This window comes from Pseudophryne corroboree, chromosome 5 (genome assembly GCF_028390025.1).
Source record: "Pseudophryne corroboree isolate aPseCor3 chromosome 5, aPseCor3.hap2, whole genome shotgun sequence".
Taxonomy (NCBI): Eukaryota; Metazoa; Chordata; class Amphibia; order Anura; family Myobatrachidae; genus Pseudophryne; species Pseudophryne corroboree.
The window spans coordinates 649,101,506-649,118,595 of NC_086448.1; the positions used below are offsets into that span (position 1 = coordinate 649,101,506).

General features: G+C 46.5%; 1 protein-coding gene across 2 annotated transcripts in view; it reads left to right on the top strand.

The window, feature by feature from the left end:
• LOC134928197 (meprin A subunit beta-like) overlaps positions 1-17,090 on the top strand; it is a 155,953-nt gene that overhangs the window by 91,403 nt on the left and 47,460 nt on the right. For both annotated transcript variants that reach the window (XM_063923657.1, XM_063923659.1), the window contains one exon: positions 2,389-2,541. In XM_063923657.1, the coding sequence (XP_063779727.1) occupies positions 2,389-2,541 (153 nt within the window). The remainder of the gene's footprint in view (positions 1-2,388; positions 2,542-17,090) is intronic.

The window sequence follows — 17,090 nt, forward strand, 5'->3', positions numbered from 1 at the left end:
CAGGTCTGAATGACCCCCTATAGCTTCTTCATCTCCCCTTCTGAAAAATTACCGCCATTCACTTCCACAGTTCTCATGCCATAAACCGTGTCTCTGGTGGCTTCATATTTCTTACGTCTTCAACTATGTTATCTACTGCCTTCACACTGAAATCCTGCTCCAGCAGTAAGATAGTATGCATGTCCAGCCCAAGACAAAAAGAGCTTAACGTCACATTTTGTAAGTGCACAACGGGCACGGCAGTCAGGTAATGGTAATATCTGGCTATCATCCAGTGGTTCCAGCAGTGAGTAACATTAACCCCTTACCCATATCCCCCTCAGGTCCTGATACTGGGAGAGGGCATGGTCAATGCAGGGAGGTGTGGCCAGACCTCTACACAAGGGGCGCCGGTGAAGGATTCGTTGGGTGGCGGCCGGGGGGCGCGACCGCTCTAGAGAGAGAAGATTGACTGCTTCAGCCACTGCCTCTCTCCCCAACCCAGCACACAGCAGCATGTGCCGTGTGCTGGGCTGAGGAGAGAGGCTGCTGCAGCCAGCAACAGTCAGTCCTCTCTCTGCCTGCCCAAAGTACTGTCTGCAACAAGGAAGGAAGTGGAGGGGGCAGCTCGTTAACCTAGCCCCTCCAACCAGCCAGTGCCAGGTTAACGAGTACCCCTCCCCCCTTCCTTTCTCAGCACCAATGGTCCCACGTTGCGTACAGTACAAACAGAAGTGCCGTTGTGATTGAGGAGCACGACATCCAAAAATGTACTGGAAATTTACTGGGCATTCCTGGACACAAAGCCCGGGCATAGGCGGATCCAGGGGGGAGGGCACTCGGGCCCGTGCCCCCCCTGTCGTTTCTGACTTCTTTTCTTTTCAAAAGGAGAACAGCTGCAGCTACTGCTATTTCCTTTAGTCAGATTTGATAAAAGAGCCGGCAGGCACTAGGACCCGCCGCGGCTCTAACAGCAAGTCCATGTGGTAACCAATGGGGAGGCTGGAGCTACACCGCCACCATATCCCCCCCCCCCCCCACCACCACCAAACTGCCAGCTGGCCAGAGTCCAGCCCAGGTGCAGGGTTCAAATGCCAGCATCGAGTAAGACTGTTACTTATGATGGCGCAGAAGGCTTCATTAGCCCTCACTGCACCACACAGTTTCCCAGCGCTTCCCCCTCCACTTCCTCTACCACCATGCTAGGTGCAGTCACACTCAGCCTCAGCTTGGAGAAGGCGGCCTGTGTGATTGTGACAGGGCTGTCCTGCAGATGTCTTATGCTGCTTGTTGGAGATCCAGCTGGCTGCTTCTGCTAATCAAAGATGGGCAGTTCGTGTCCTGCAATCTGAGTCAAGGTATGCTGCACCTGCCACCACCAACTAAAAACTTTAATAATTATATTGTGCTGGGGTGCCTTGCAGGCTCCCATAACTAATGGAACAGGTGACCAACATTTCAATGCCCAATCAGCCTTTTCATCAGGGTAAAACATTGGCAATAAACCAGGATGCGCTCCTACAGCCAATCATTACCTGATGGCGTATTCTGTGAGGCCACGCCCCCTGTGATACCACACCCCATATCTGGGAGCACGCGTGCCTTAGGTGCATGTAAATATAACTTACCATTCCCCTATCATGGTGCCCCCCCCTTTCATTTTCTTCTGGATCCGCCTCTGAGTCCGGGTAATTAGTACCCATCCCCTTCCTCTTAGCACCTTACTTGCACATCATACCTACCTACATCTGAGATGAAGGTAGGTGGAGATGGGGTCAGGCTGGACTAGCTGCACCATTAAGCCCACAACATGCGAATCACACATATCAGAGTAGGGGGCAGGGATAATATGGCATGATTACCATAGTATTGCTGCATTTGGTCCCACACCCTCCTCAGTGACCGATAATTTCCATTTTTCTTTTCCCAATTCTGCACTAGTAAGGTAGCAGTATCCAGGAGGGGTGCCCACTCTTCCACAGGTGCAAGGGACTACCCAAAAAAGCGCGTGTCTCTCGCAGGATCCATAGACTAGGCAAGTGTGTTGGACTGTGCACATACACCTTCAGAAGTCGGCGCATGCACAGTAGCGCAGCGGGTTTTCAAAGCAGGATGCAGTGATTTCATATGCAATCACTTTACTTCTTACTGAATATTGCACAGTTAGCTTGGAGAAACTTTAATGTTAAATTCTAGGGACAGGTGAGTTTCTGTCATGGTAAGAGAAAAGAAATCTGACTCAGCAGAAAACACATCCCTTAAAATTCAAGACAAAATTTACTGTAAAACAATATGGTGTATTCTTTTTTGTGCTTTGTCCTTGTATTTATTCAAGAAGTGACAGCCATTGTGTACCGCTGTGTATGTTGGCACACTGCTAATTTATGGACATTATTCTTTATTGCACAGGTTCTTCTTTAACGTTTCTGGATTCATGCAGCTTTGAGCTTGATGACATTTGTGGCATGCTGCAGAGTTCAAGTGACACTGTCGATTGGCAGCGTATTACTAAAGTCCCTAACGGTCCAAGTTCTGACCACACAACCCTAGGAAATAAAAATGGTAACATCTGATGATCAGTGCATGACAAAACACCGTCCACATAGAGCTTTAATGCTTTTTCTTTTTTGTTTGTGCATAGGTAGAAATGGTTTGTCGCAAAAAACAAGGGACAATTTTATCCTTAAATTAAAATATATTGTGTTTTCACAGGAGCAAAAATGTTACATACTGTATTAGACTTTTTAAGGCATTGTAATCTTTTTAGAAATTGAGGTGGAAGATCAGAGATCTTGTAGGATTCAGGGTAGTTTTGAAAACTTGATCTAGGGTCACATATACCCCTTTCTGACAGATATACAGAGTCGATAACCGGGTGCGACCCAGCTGAGATCCCTTTCAGACTTTCGGCCCGACACGGTTTATTGCCGCTGATGTGTGCTGAGACGGTGCTTGGAGATGAGATGATCTCCAACCGCCCCCTCTTCCAATACAGTCAATGGGTGCGGGGCCACATCGACCTGGGTTACCCGTTCACACTGCACCGCGAGCCGGGTTTAACACGTGTTCAACTATGCTCGCTACTTGAGTTGAAATACCAAGTTGCTTGAACAGGGTTATTTCAACTGGACCCTGTCAGACTGCGCCGCCACCCTGGTTGCTGCACGTTCACATGTAATAACCTGGGTTATTCCTGTATTCCTGGCGTTCTGAAAGGGGTATTAATTAGACAAATCTAGGATCTTTTTTTTTTGGGGGGGGGGGGGGCCTTTATGATTTAACAAAAATAAAAAACTTTTTTAGGTTTTTTAGGTATACAATAAATATAGGGGGTTACAATCTTGGGATAGAGGGGATATAAAGAACCTTCTTATTGGTGAAGACAACAAAATAGTAGTTGTTTCCCACTTATCAGAGAGACTTATAGGCCCTACACACTGGCCGATATTCCTAAAAGATATGAACGATCTTTGAAAGTGGAGTCACCAGCGATGAACGATGCGCGGCCCCGCACTCGTTCATCGCTGGTGCCCTGTCGGCTGTGCATGCAGGCCAATATGGACAGACTAAATAAAAAGGGTGGAGGGGTGTGTCTTTACGTAAAGCCGTTTTTAAAACCTGATATACGGGAAGATATTCAGGAGGGGACTGTAGACACTGTCGAGACATTATGGGTAGAAATTGCATGCGGGGAAAAAGGAATAAAAAAGTTAGTATAGGGTGTATGCTATAGGCCACCTGGTATCAACGTATCTGATGAGGAATTGTTACTAAAGCAAATTGAAAGAGCAGCAGGAGTAGGAGACAAGTAGTGATGGGAGATTTTAACTATCCAGAGATAAACTGGAAAAACAATTCATGTGATACTGCTAGGGGCAATATGTTTTTAAACACACTTAATGATAACTACTTAGTTCAACTAATTGAGGAACCAACTAGGTACAATGCAATCTTAGACCTGGTATTAACTAACAATGGGGATTTGGTATCAGGTATTATAGTAGGGGAACCCATAGGAAACAGCGACCACAATATGGTCACATTCAATATCAGTTTCCATAAACAGCCCTATACTGGCTCAACTAGGACTCTAAACTTTAGCAAAGCGAATTTTGAAAAGATGAGGGTATTTTTCAGGGATATTGAATGGGAAGGTTTGTTTTTAGGAACAAATACTACGGAGAAATGGGAGGTACTAAAATTCCTGCTAGCTAAAAATACACTCAAATTTATTCCTACGAGCAGCAAAAAAAGGAATAAAAATCATAAACCGATGTGGCTTAACAAAAAGATAAAGGAACTTATGGGCAAGAAAAGGCAAGCATTTAAAAAATACAAATCTGACGGGGAAGCAGAGTCATTTCAGCACTATAAGGAATGTAACAAAATTTGCAAAAAGGAAATAAGAGCAGCTAAAGTAGAAACTGAAAAACTAGTAGCAAAGGAAAGCAAAGCGAATCCCAAAAAATTATTTAAATACATTTATAGCAAGAGATTATAGAAGGAGAGTATAGGCCCTTTAAAAGACAAGTTGGGAGTCTTAAGCAAAAATGATAATGACATAGCGGACACACTAAATGAGTTTTTTTCAACAGTATTTACTAGAGAGGATCCAATTCAGGGACTAACACATAATCTCAATAATGAGAATATCCCACTGATAGGTACTTATTTAAGAGAGGAAGTAGTCTGTGACCGATTAAAACATTTAAAGATTAATAAGTCACCAGGTCCCGAAGGTATTCACCCAAGGGTTCTAATGGAGCTTCACTCTGAACTTGCAAAACCGCTATTTTTGATCTTTAAGGATTCAGTAATATCAGGTATGGTTCCCAAAGACTGGCGTATAGCGGAAGTAGTGCCTATATTCAAAAAGGGAAGTAAAGCTGAACCAGGTAATTATAGACCAGTTAGTCTTACATCTATAGTGGGGAAAGTATTGGAAGGTATTCTAAGAGATAGTATTCAGAAGTTCCTTGAAGTCAATAAGGTAATTAAAAGGACTCAACATGAGTTTATGAAGGACAGATCCTGTCAAACCAACTTACTTGGCTTTTATGAAACAGTAAGCGCAAACCTAGATCAGTGTAAAGAGGTGGATGTAATCTTTTTAGATTTTGTCAAAGCTTTCGACACTGTACCACACATGAGACTTATCTACAAACTACAAGAATCAGGGCTAGGAAGCACAATATGCACTTGGGTCAAAAACTGGTTAGATAATAGGGAGCAGCGCGTTGTGGTTAATGGATCTTTTTCAACTTGGACTGAAGTACTAAGTGGTGTGCCGCAAGGCTCAGTATTAGGACCGCTATTGTTCAATATTTTCATTAACGACCTAACAGAAGGTCTAGAGAGCATGGTGTCAATTTTTGCAGATGATACCAAATTGTGTAAAGTTATAAATGCGGAGGGGGATGCTGAGTCGCTTCAGAACGACTTAGTTAAATTAGAAGCTTGGGCAGCGAAATGGAGAATGCGCTTCAATACAGACAAGTGTAAGGTAATGCACTGTGGTAACAAGAACAAAAATAACACCTACCTACTAAATGGGGTAAAATTAGGGGATTCTGTATTGGAAAAGGACTTAGGTGTCCTCATAGATAGCAAACTAAGCAGTAGTACCCAAAGTAGGACTGCAGCAAAGAAGGCTAATAAGATATTAGCATGCATAAAACGGGAAATTGATGCTAGGGACGAGAGTATTATATTCCCGTTATATAAATCACTTGTGAGGCCACACCTTGAATACTGTGTACAATTCTGGGCACCTTACTACAAAAAGGCGGGCGACCAAACTAATTAAGGGCATGGAGACGCTGGAATACGAGGAAAGGCTTGCAAACCTAGGCATGTTTACACTGGAAAAGAGGAGATTAAGAGGGGACATGATCAAGATTTACAAATATATAAGGGGACAATATACAGATCTTGCGCAGGACCTGTTTTTGGTTAGATCAACACAGAGAACTCATGGACACTCGTTCAGGTTAGAGGAGAGGAGATTCCACACAATACGGCGTAAAGGCTTTTTTTACGGGAAGGACGATACGTGTTTGGAATTCCCTGCCTGAGGGAGTTGTAATGGCCGACTCAGTCAACACCTTTAAGAATGGGTTAGATAAATTCCTAATGGATAAGGATATCCAGGGTTACGGGGCATAGTCACGCACTATGGTTATTATAAAAAAGAGGGATAAAACATAATGGCAGACATCAGCATCAGTCAAAATTTTGTACAAAGTAATCGTGCATAGGAGACCACAAATAGGTTGAACTCGATGGACAATTGTCTTTTTTCAGCCTTAGATACTATGTTACTATATTTGCCTGCACTTCAATGGAGCCGGGTGACGGGGGGAGTGAAGAAACTTCACTCCCCCCGTCACTGCCCCCTCACCCCGCCGCAGAGTCGCCCGCCAGCCATATCCGCCGTCGGGCAGCTCGGCGGTGGATCTATTAATGTGTAGGGCCCTTTAGATTAAACTGTGCCTCTTTTTAGTATTAATATCTTAATGGAAATTAGAGGCAAGCGAGGGGCTGGTGAGTCCATATAGATAATGCCAGCCTGGGTGAAAGTATATCTATAGTACTTCTAAGACATACAGTACAGAAGTAGTATTGGCTATATATGTAACCTGTCAAACAGAAGTATCAGGCACCAGTTAGTTTGAATTGTGTTCTGATAATTCATTGATTGTGGTCATTTTGTATTATCAGTGTTACATATAGGGAGAGAGATTTCCAGGTAACGTCTCACATAGATCTAAATTGCAATAAGAAAAAATATATACAATGTACGGTATATTGAAAGAAACTCCTCTTGTGTAATGTATACACTCAGGTTATCTGTACATATAATTAATCATAGGCATATATAATGTGGAAATATACAAATAAATGGTGTTCAGCTCCGAATATAAAATAAATAGGATTTTAATACCTACCGGTAAATCCTTTTCTCTTAGTCCGTAGAGGATGCTGGGGACACCATTAGAACCATGGGGTATAGACGGGATACGCAGGAGACATGGGCACTTTAAGACTTTGAAAGGGGTGTGAACTGGCTCCTCCCTCTATGCCCCTCCTCCAGACTCCAGTTATAGGAATTGTGCCCGGGGAGACGGACATTTCGAGGAAAGGAATTATTGTTAAACTAAGGTGAGATACATACCAGCTCACACCTCAAACATGCCGTACAACGTGGCATGCAACAGAACTCAAGTCAACGACATGAACAATGTCAGCAAGAGGCTGACTATAAACGTAACACAACCTGTGTGTAACCATAACTAATAACTGCAGATACAGTACGCACTGGGACGGGCGCCCAGCATCCTCTACGACAGGGGTGGCCAACCTGTGGCTCTCGAGCCGCATGCGGCTCTTTCGTGATAATGCGGCTCCCGAGTCCCTGGCTGCCACTGCTCACCATTACACACATGAAGCCTCCTCTGACTGATGTTCAGCAGTTCAGAGGAGGCTTCATGTGTATCTCAGCTCATCTCCGCTCTGCGCGTGCAAAGTAACTTCATGATGTCACAGCCACACAGCGCATGAGAGGCGGAGCCGCGAGGAGGATGGATCACAGGAGCAGGAAGACTGTGTAGACAGCAGTTGCCCAGAGAAGGGAGAGCGATCGACAAGGCATGGTAAGTGAGCGTGTGGTGCACTGCCCTGCCCTGGCTGCCCGAGCTCTATATTATGAGAACTCTAAGAGGCGCGGGGGGTGGGGGGGGGGCGTTGTTTTGATCTGGAGAGGCGCTGTCTAAGGGCCGGGGGGGCTACAGAGGCGCTGTCTAAGAGCAGCGGGCGGGGAGAGGTGCTGTCTGAGAGTTTGGGGGGGGGGGGCAGAGGTGCTGAGAGCTTGGGATTGGAGGAAGGAGAGAGGTGCTGTCTGAGAGCTGGGGATGGGAGGGAGGAGAAAAGTGCTGTCTGAGAGCTGGGGGGAAGGAGAGGAGAGAGGAGTTGTCTGAGAGCTGGGGATGGGGGGGTTGTAACTCATTGTCACGCACCAGGAAACATCACATTAAAGGTGTTCATAAAAAATGGGGCGTGACCTTGTGCCAGCTAGACCACCACCATTTTTTACTAGACCACGTCCACTTTTGCGGAGCGCGCTTGGTACCGGCTGTGCAGCTTTCTTGGAGACAATTCTGGGCTCTTTGACTCGGATTAGTTGGCCCACCTGCTCTACGGACTAAGAGAAAAGGATTTACCGGTAGGTATTAAAATCCTATTTTCTCATACGTCCTAGAGGATGCTGGGGACACCATTAGAACCATGGGGTTTATACCAAAGCTCTAGAATGGGTGGGAGAGTGCGGATGACTCTGCAGCACCGAATGACCAAACTTGAGGTCGTCATCGGCCAGGGTATCAAACTTGTAAAACTTTGCAAAAGTGTTTGAACCCGACCAAGTAGCTGCTCTGCAAAGTTGTAACGCCGAGACCCCCGGACAGCCGCCCAGGACGCGCCCACCTTTCTGGTAGAATGGGCTTTCTCCGATTTCGGTAACGGCAATCCAGCCATAGAATGAGCCTGCTGAATCATATCACAGATCCAGCGTGCAATAGTCTGCTTGGAAGCAGGAGCCCCAACCTTGTTGGGATCATACGGGAAAAACAGAGCCTCCGTTTTCCTAATCTGAGCCGTCCTGGCGACTTAAATTTTTAAAGCTCTGACCACGTCAAGAGACTTCGACTCCACTAAGGTGTCAGTAGCCACTGGCACCACAATAGGTTGGTTTATGTGGAACGATGAAACCACTTTCGGCAGAAATTGTTAACGAGTCCTCAACTCTGCTCTATCTTCATGGAAGATTAAATAATGGCTTTTGTGAGACAAAGCCGCTAACTCCGATACCCGCCTTGCGGATGCCAAGGCTAACAGCATGACCAATTTCCAAGTGACGAATTTAAACTCCACCTTCTGTAAAGGTTCAAACTAGTGATGTACACCGGAAATTTTTCGGATTTTGTGTTTTGGTTTTGGATTCGGTTCCGCGGCCGTGTTTTGGATTCGGACGCGTTTTGGTAAAACCTCCCTGAAATGTTTTTGTCGGATTCGGGTGTGTTTTGGATTCGGGTGTTCTTTTACAAAAAACCCTCAAAAACAGCTTAAATCATAGAATTTGGGGGTCATTTTGATCCCATAGTATTATTAACCTCAATAACCATAATTTCCACTGATTTTCAGTCTATTCTGAACACCTCACACCTCACAATATAATTTTTAGTCCTAAAATTTGCACCGAGGTCGCTGGATGACTAAGCTAAGCGACCCAAGTGGCCGACACAAACACCTGGCCCATCTAGGAGTGGCACTGCAGTGTCAGGCAGGATGGCACTTCAAAAAAATAGTCCCCAAACAGCACATGATGCAAAGAAAAAAAGAGGTGCACCAAGGTCGCTGGATGGCTAAGCTAAGCGACACAAGTGGCCGACACAAGCACCTGGCCCATCTAGGCGTGGCACTGCAGTTTCAGGCAGGATGGCACTTCAAAGAAATAGTCCTCAAACAGCACATAATGCAAAGAAAAAAAGAGGCGCAATGAGGTAGCTGTGTGACTAAGCTAAGCGACCCAAGTGGCCGACACAAACACCTGGCCCATCTAGGAGTGGCACTGCAGTGTCAGACAGGATGGCAGATTTAAAAAAATAGTCCCCAAACAGCACATGATGCAAAGAAAAAAAGAGGTGCACCAAGGTCGCTGGATGGCTAAGCTAAGCGACACAAGTGGCCGACACAAACACCCGGCCCATCTAGGAGTGGCACTGCAGTTTCAGGCAGGATGGCACTTCAAAGAAATAGTCCTCAAACAGCACATGATGCAAAGAAAAAAAGAGGCGCAATGAGGTAGCTGTGTGACTAAGCTAAGCGACCCAAGTGGCCGACACAAACACCTGGCCCATCTAGGAGTGGCACTTCAGTGTCAGACAGGATGGCAGATTTAAAAAATAGTCCCCAAACAGCACATGATGCAAAGAAAAAAAGAGGTGCACCAAGGTCGCTGGATGGCTAAGCTAAGTTAAGCGACACAAGTGGCCGACACAGACACCTGGCCCATCTAGGAGTGGCACTGCAGTGTCAGGCAGGATGGCACTTCAAAAAATAGTCCCCAAACAGCACATGATGCAAAGAAAAAAAGAGGTGCATCAAGGTCGCTGGATGGCTAAGCTAAGCAACACAAGTGGCCGACACAAACACCTGGCCCATCTAGGAGTGGCACTGCAGTGTCAGGCAGGATGGCACTTCAAAAAAATAGTCCCCAAACAGCACATGATGCAAAGAAAAAAAGAGGCGCAATGAGGTAGCTGTGTGACTAAGCTAAGCGACCCAAGTGGCAGACACAAACATCTGGCCCATCTAGGAGTGGCACTGCAGTGTCAGACAGGATGGCAGATTTAAAAAATATTCCCCAAACAGCACATGATGCAAAGAAAAAAAGAGGCACAATGAGGTAGCTGTGTGACTAAGCTAAGCGACCCAAGTGGCCGACACAAACACCTGGCCCATCTAGGAGTGGCACTGCAGTTTTCTAGCGAGAGGATGAGTGCTTCCATCCTCATGTGAATCTGAACCACTAGCCATGAACATAGGCCAGGGCCTCAGCCGTTCCTTGCCACTCCGTGTCTTAAATGGCATATTGGCAAATTTACGCTTCTCCTCAGACGTTTTTAATTTTGATTTTTGGGTCATTTTACTGAACTTTTGTTTTTTGGATTTTACATGCTCTCTACTATGACATTGGGCATCGGCCTTGGCAGACGACGTTGATGGCATTTCATCGTCTCGGCCATGACTAGTGGCAGCAGCTTCAGCACGAGGTGGAAGTGGATCTTGATCTTTCCCTATTTTACCCTCCAGATTTTTGTTCTCCATTTTTTAATGTGTGGAATTATATGCCAGTATCAATAGCAATGGCCTACTACTATATATACTGCGCAGGTATGGATGGATAGTATACTTGACGACACAGAGGTAGGTAGAGCAGTGGCCTACTGTACCGTACTGCTATATACTATATACTGGTGGTCAGCAAACTTTGCAAAACTGAAATGCACCACAGGTATGGATGGATAGTATACTTGACGACACAGAGGTAGGTAGAGCAGTGGCCTTCTGTACCGTACTGCTATATATTATATACTGGTGGTCAGCAAAATTATGCACTGTACTCCTACTATATACTACAATGCAGCACAGATATGGAGCATTTTTCAGGCAGAGAACGTATAATACTGGTGGTCACTGGTCAGCAAAACTCTGCACTGTACTCCTCCTATATAATACTGGTGGTCCCCAGTCCCCACAATAAAGCAGTGTGAGCACAGACATATGCAGCACACTGAGCACAGATATGGAGCGTTTTTCAGGCAGAGAACGTATAATACTGGTGGTCACTGGTCAGCAAAACTCTGCACTGTACTCCTCCTATATAATACTGGTGGTCCCCAGTCCCCACAATAAAGCAGTGTGAGCACAGATATACTGTATGCAGCACACTGAGCACAGATATGGAGCGTTTTTCAGGCAGAGAACGTATAATACTGGTGGTCACTGGTCAGCAAAACTCTGCACTGTACTCCTCCTATATAATACTGCTGGTCCCCAGTCCCCACAATAAAGCAGTGTGAGCACAGATATATGCAGCACACTGAGCACAGATATGGAGCGTTTTTCAGGCAGAGAACGTGTAATACTGGTGGTCACTAGTCAGCAAAACTCTGCACTGTACTCCTCCTATATAATACTGGTGGTCCCCAGTCCCCACAATAAAGCAGTGAGCACAGATATTTGCAGCCACATGAATAAAACTGAGAAGACGCCAGCCACGTCCTCTCACTATCATTTCCAATGCACGAGTGAAAAATGGCGGCGACGCATGGCTACTTATATAGAATATGAATCTCGCGAGAATCCGACTGCGGGATGATGACGTTCGGGCGCGCTCGGGTTAACCGAGCAAGGCGGGAAGGTTCGAATCTGCCTCGGACCCGTGTAAAAAGGGTAAAGTTCGGGGGGGGGTCGGATTCCGAGGATCCAAACCCGCTCATCAATAGTACAAACCAATGTGATTGAAGGAACTGCAACACCACGTTAAGATCCCATGGTGCCACTGGGGGCACAAATGGAGGTTGGATGTGCAATACGCCTTTCACGAAAGTCTAAACTTCTGGAAGGGAGGCCAATTGTTTTTGAAAGAAAACCGATAAGGCTGAAATTTGTACTTTAATCGAGCCCAACTTTAAGCCCGCATCCACACCTGCTTGTAGGAAATGGAGAAAACGTCCTAACTGAAATTCTTCCGTAGGAGCCTTCTTGGATTTACACCAAGACACATATTTTCTCCAAATATGGTGGCAATGTTTAGACGTTACGCCTTTACTAGCCTGAAGAAGTGTGGGAATGACTTCAATGGGAATACCCTTTCGGGCTAGGATCTGACGTTTAACCGCAAAGCCGTCAAACGCAGCCGCGGTAAGTCTTGATACAAGCACGGCCCCTGCTGTAACAGATCCTCTCTTAGAGGAAGAGGCCAGGGATTTTCTATGAGTAATTCCTGAAGATCTGGATACCAAGCCCTCCTTTGCCAGTCCGGAACAATCAGGATCGCCTGAACCTTTGTTCTTCTTATGATCTTTAGCACTTTTGGAATGAGAGGAAGCGGAGGGAATACATACACCGACTGAAACACCCACGGGTTCACTAGGGCGTCCTATCGCTTGAGGGTCCCTCGACCTGGAACAATGGGGGTAATTCTGAGTTGATCGCAGCAGCAAGTTTATTAGCAATTGGGCAAAACCCATGTGCACTGCTGGGGGGGGGGGGGGGGGGGCAGATGTAACATGTGCAGAGAGAGTTAGATTTGGGTGGGTTATTTTGTTTCTATGCAGGGTAAATACTGGCTGCTTTATTTTACACTGCAATTTAGATTTCAGTTTGAATACACCCCACCCAAATCTAACTCTCTCTGCACATGTTATATCTGTCCTCCCTGCAGTGCACATGGTTTTGCCCAACTGCTAACAAATTTGCTGCTGCGATCAACTCAGAATTAGGCCCAATATCTCTGAAGTTTCTTGTTGAGACGAGACACCATCATGTCTATTTGAGGAATTCCCCAAAGACCTGTCACTTCTGTGAAGACCTCTTGATGAAGACCCCACTCTCCTGGATGGAGATCGTGTCTGCTGAGGAAGTCTGCTTCCCAGTTGTCCACTCCTGGAATGAAGACCGCTGACAGGGCGCTTGTATGTCTTTCCGCCAAGCGGAGAACCTTCGTGGCCTCTGCCATTGCCGCTCTGCTTTTATGTTCCGCCTTGGCAGTTTATATACGCTACTGCCGTTATATTGTCCGACTGGATCAGTACGGGCAGATTGCGAAGCAGATGTTCCACTTGAAGAAGGCCATTGTAAATGGCCCTTAACTCCAGAACGTTTACGTGTAGACAAGTTTCCTGGCTTGACCATCTTCCCTGGAAGTTTTCCCCCTGTGTGACTGCCCCCCAGCCTCGGAGACTCGCATCCGTGGTTACTAGGATCCAGTCCTGGATCCCGAACCTGCACCCCTCTAGGAGGTGAGAGCTGTGCAGCCACCACATGAGTGAGATTCTGGTCTTGGAAGACAGAATTATTGTCCGGTGCATGTGGGATCCGGACCACTTGTCCAACAGATCCCACTGAAACACTCTGGCATGGAACCTGCCAAACTGAATGGCCTCGTAGGCCGCCACCATCTTCCCCAGCAAATGAGTGCATTGATGGACTGACACTCTTGCTGGTTTCAGAATTTGTCTGACCAGGCTCTGAATCTCCAGAGCCTTTTCCACCAGAAGAAAAACTCTCTGTAAATCTGTGTCCAGAATCATTCCCAAAAACGACAGCCGTGTCGTCGGAACCAACAGTGATTTGGGCAAATTTAGGAGTCAACCGTGTTATTGCAGAACTGCCAGGGAGAGTGTAATGTTCTGCACCAGTTGGTCCCTGGATCTCGCCTTTATCAGGAGATCGTCCAAGTACGGGGTAATCATGACTCCTTGCTTGCGAAGGAGAACCATAATTTCCACCATCACTTTGGTGAAAATCCTCGGAGCCGTGGACAGACCAAATGGCAACGTCTGAAATTGGTAATGACAATCCTGAATTGCAAACCTCAGGTAAGCCTGATGCGGAGGATAAATGGGAACATGTAAGTAGGCATCCTTTATGTCCACCGACACCATAAAATCCCCTTCCTCCAGACTGGAGATCACTGCTCGGAGAGACTCCATCTTGAATTTGAATTTTCTTAGGTAGAAATTGAGGGAGTTTAGTTTCAGGATCGGACTGACTGAGCCATCCGGCTTCGGGACCACGAACAGGCTCGAATAAAAGCCTTCTCCCCATTGTGACTGGGGAACCTTGATAATGACCTGATTGTGACACAATTTTTGTATTGCGTTGCATACAACCTCCCTGTCTGGAAGAGAAACTGGTAAGGCCGATTTGAAAAATCGGCGAGCAGGAACGTCCTGAAACTCTAGTTTGTACCCCTGGGACACTATTTCTAAAACCCATGGGTCCAGGCCCGAATGAACCCAGAACTGACTGAAGAGTTTGAGACGTGCCCCCACCGGTGCGGACTCCCGCAGAGGAGCAGAAGCCGGGGAGGACTTCTGCTCCTGGGAACCTGGCAAGGCCGGTGATCTTTTACCCCTTCCTCTTCCTCTAGTAGCAAGGAAGGAAGAACATCTGCCTTTTCTGTATTTATTGGGCCGAAAGGACTGCATCTGATAGTGGTGTGTTTTCTTTTGTTGTGAAGGAACGTAAGGCAAAAATGATGACTTACCCACGGTAGCTGTAGATACCAAATCAGCGAGACCGTCAACAAACAAGACACCACCCTTATATGGGAGAGATTCCATATTTTTTCTGGAGTCTGCATCAGCATTCCATTGATGGATCCACAATGCACGTCTAGCTGAGACTGCCATGGCATTGGCTTTTGACCCCAAAAAGCCAATATCTCTCACCGTTTCCTTCAGGTAGGCCGCAGCGTTCCTGATATGACCCAGTGTCAAAAGGACGCTATCCCTATCTAGGGTATCTATATCAGATGACCACTTTTCGATAGCACTACTCACCCACACAGATGCAATGGCTGGTCTGAGCAGCGTACCTGTGGTGGCATAAATTGATTTTAATGTATTATTCTGTTTGCGATCCGCAGGGTCCTTAAGGGCTGCCGTATCAGGAGATGGGAGGGCCACCTTTTTAGACAAACGTGATAGGGCCTTGACTCCCACTTTTCCCTATCCCCAGAGGGAAACGGATACGCCACCTAAATCCTTTTGGGAATCAGAAACTTTTTGTCAGGGCTTTCCTAAACCTTTTCAAAAAGAGTGTTCAGTTCATGAGAGGGAGGAAACGTTACCACAGGTTTCTTTTCCTTATACATACAGACCCTTGTATCAGGAACAGCAGGGTCCTCAGAAATATGTAATACGTCTTTTACCGCCACAATCATGTACTGAATGCTTTTTGCTAATTTTGGATCCAATCTGGAATCACTATAGTCGACACTGGAATCAGTGTCCGTGTTGGTATCCGTGTCTGCCAGCTGGGCAAACGAACGTTTATGTGACCCTGAAGGGGTCTGGACCTGTAATAACACATCCTCCACAGATTTCTTCCATGCCTGGTTCTGAGAATCCGATTTATCTAATCTCTTACTAATAAGAGCCACAGCATTCAAAGCATTCAAAATATTTACCCAATCAGGAGTCGGCGGTGCCGACAGGTTCACTCCCACAGCTGTTTGTGTCCCTAATACAGTCTACTCCTGGGAAGAGCACTCAGCCTCAGACATGTCGACACACGTGTCCCAAACACCCACAGACACACCGGGTATATAGGGGACAGACCCACAGTAAAGTCTGTCAGAGGCACCCAGAGGGAGTTTTGCCAGCTCACAACCCAGCGCCTAATCACCGGTTCTGAAACACTAAACGAATGCCCCAGACCTGCAGCGCTTTTATAATAACATATATTGCACCAATATTACTGTGCCCCCCCCCCCCCCTCGTTTTGCACCCTGATATCTATACAGATGTGTGAGGAAGGACCAGCATCTCTGCAGCCTTGTGGAAAGGAAAATGGCGCTGAGCTGTGTGAGCTGTGAGGACGAAGCCCCACCCCCATGATGGCGCGCTTCAGTCCCGCTTTTTGGATATATCTTTTTATACTGGCGGGGGTTAGGACAGTGCCTAGGCACTTATGTCCCCTCTTGCCAGTCCATATTGAGGTTTTTCTGCTGCCCAGGGTGCCCCCCCCCCCCCGCGCCCTGCACCCTGCAGTGCTGCTGTGTGTGTGGGAGCATGGCACGCAGCGTGCGTTCGCTGTGCGGTACCTCATAAAGCCGTCACTGAAGTCTTCTTGATCTTCTTCTACTCACCTGTCTTCTGACTTCTGGCTATGTAAGGGGGTGACGGCCGGCTGCGGGAGCGAGCATCTAGGCGTACCTAGCGATCAAACCCTCAGGAGCTAATGGTGTCCTGTAGCCAGAAGCAGAGCCTTTGAACTCACTGGAAGTAGGTCATACTTCTCTCCCCTTAGTCCCACGAAGCAGGGAGACTGTTGCCAGCAGTCTCCCTGAAAATAAAAAACCTAACAAAAGTATTTTTCCGAGAAACTCAGTAGAGCTCCTCAGTGTGCATCCAGTCTGCCTGGGCACAATTTTAAAACTGGAGTCTGGAGGAGGGGCATAGAGGGAGGAGCCAGTTCACACCCCTTTCAAAGCCTTAAAGTGCCCATGTCTCCTGCGGATCCCGTCTATACCCCATGGTTCTAATGGTGTCCCCAGCATCCTCTAGGACGTATGAGAAATATCAGTTCTTTCTACAGATCTATTTTTATCTAAATATCAGTTCCGATATCAGAAACAGCAATAATAGCATTGGAATCATTGTTTCATAACGTTTGATCTCACAGAGCTTGGTTAATGATAATGCCTAATTGTGCAGCTGCAAGGGCTACTTATGTAGCAATTAGCATTGCCTACCTGCATGACTAGTCACTAGCATGTTATAAAGAAAATCATTCAGAGTGCTTTACAGGGTGCATTCACA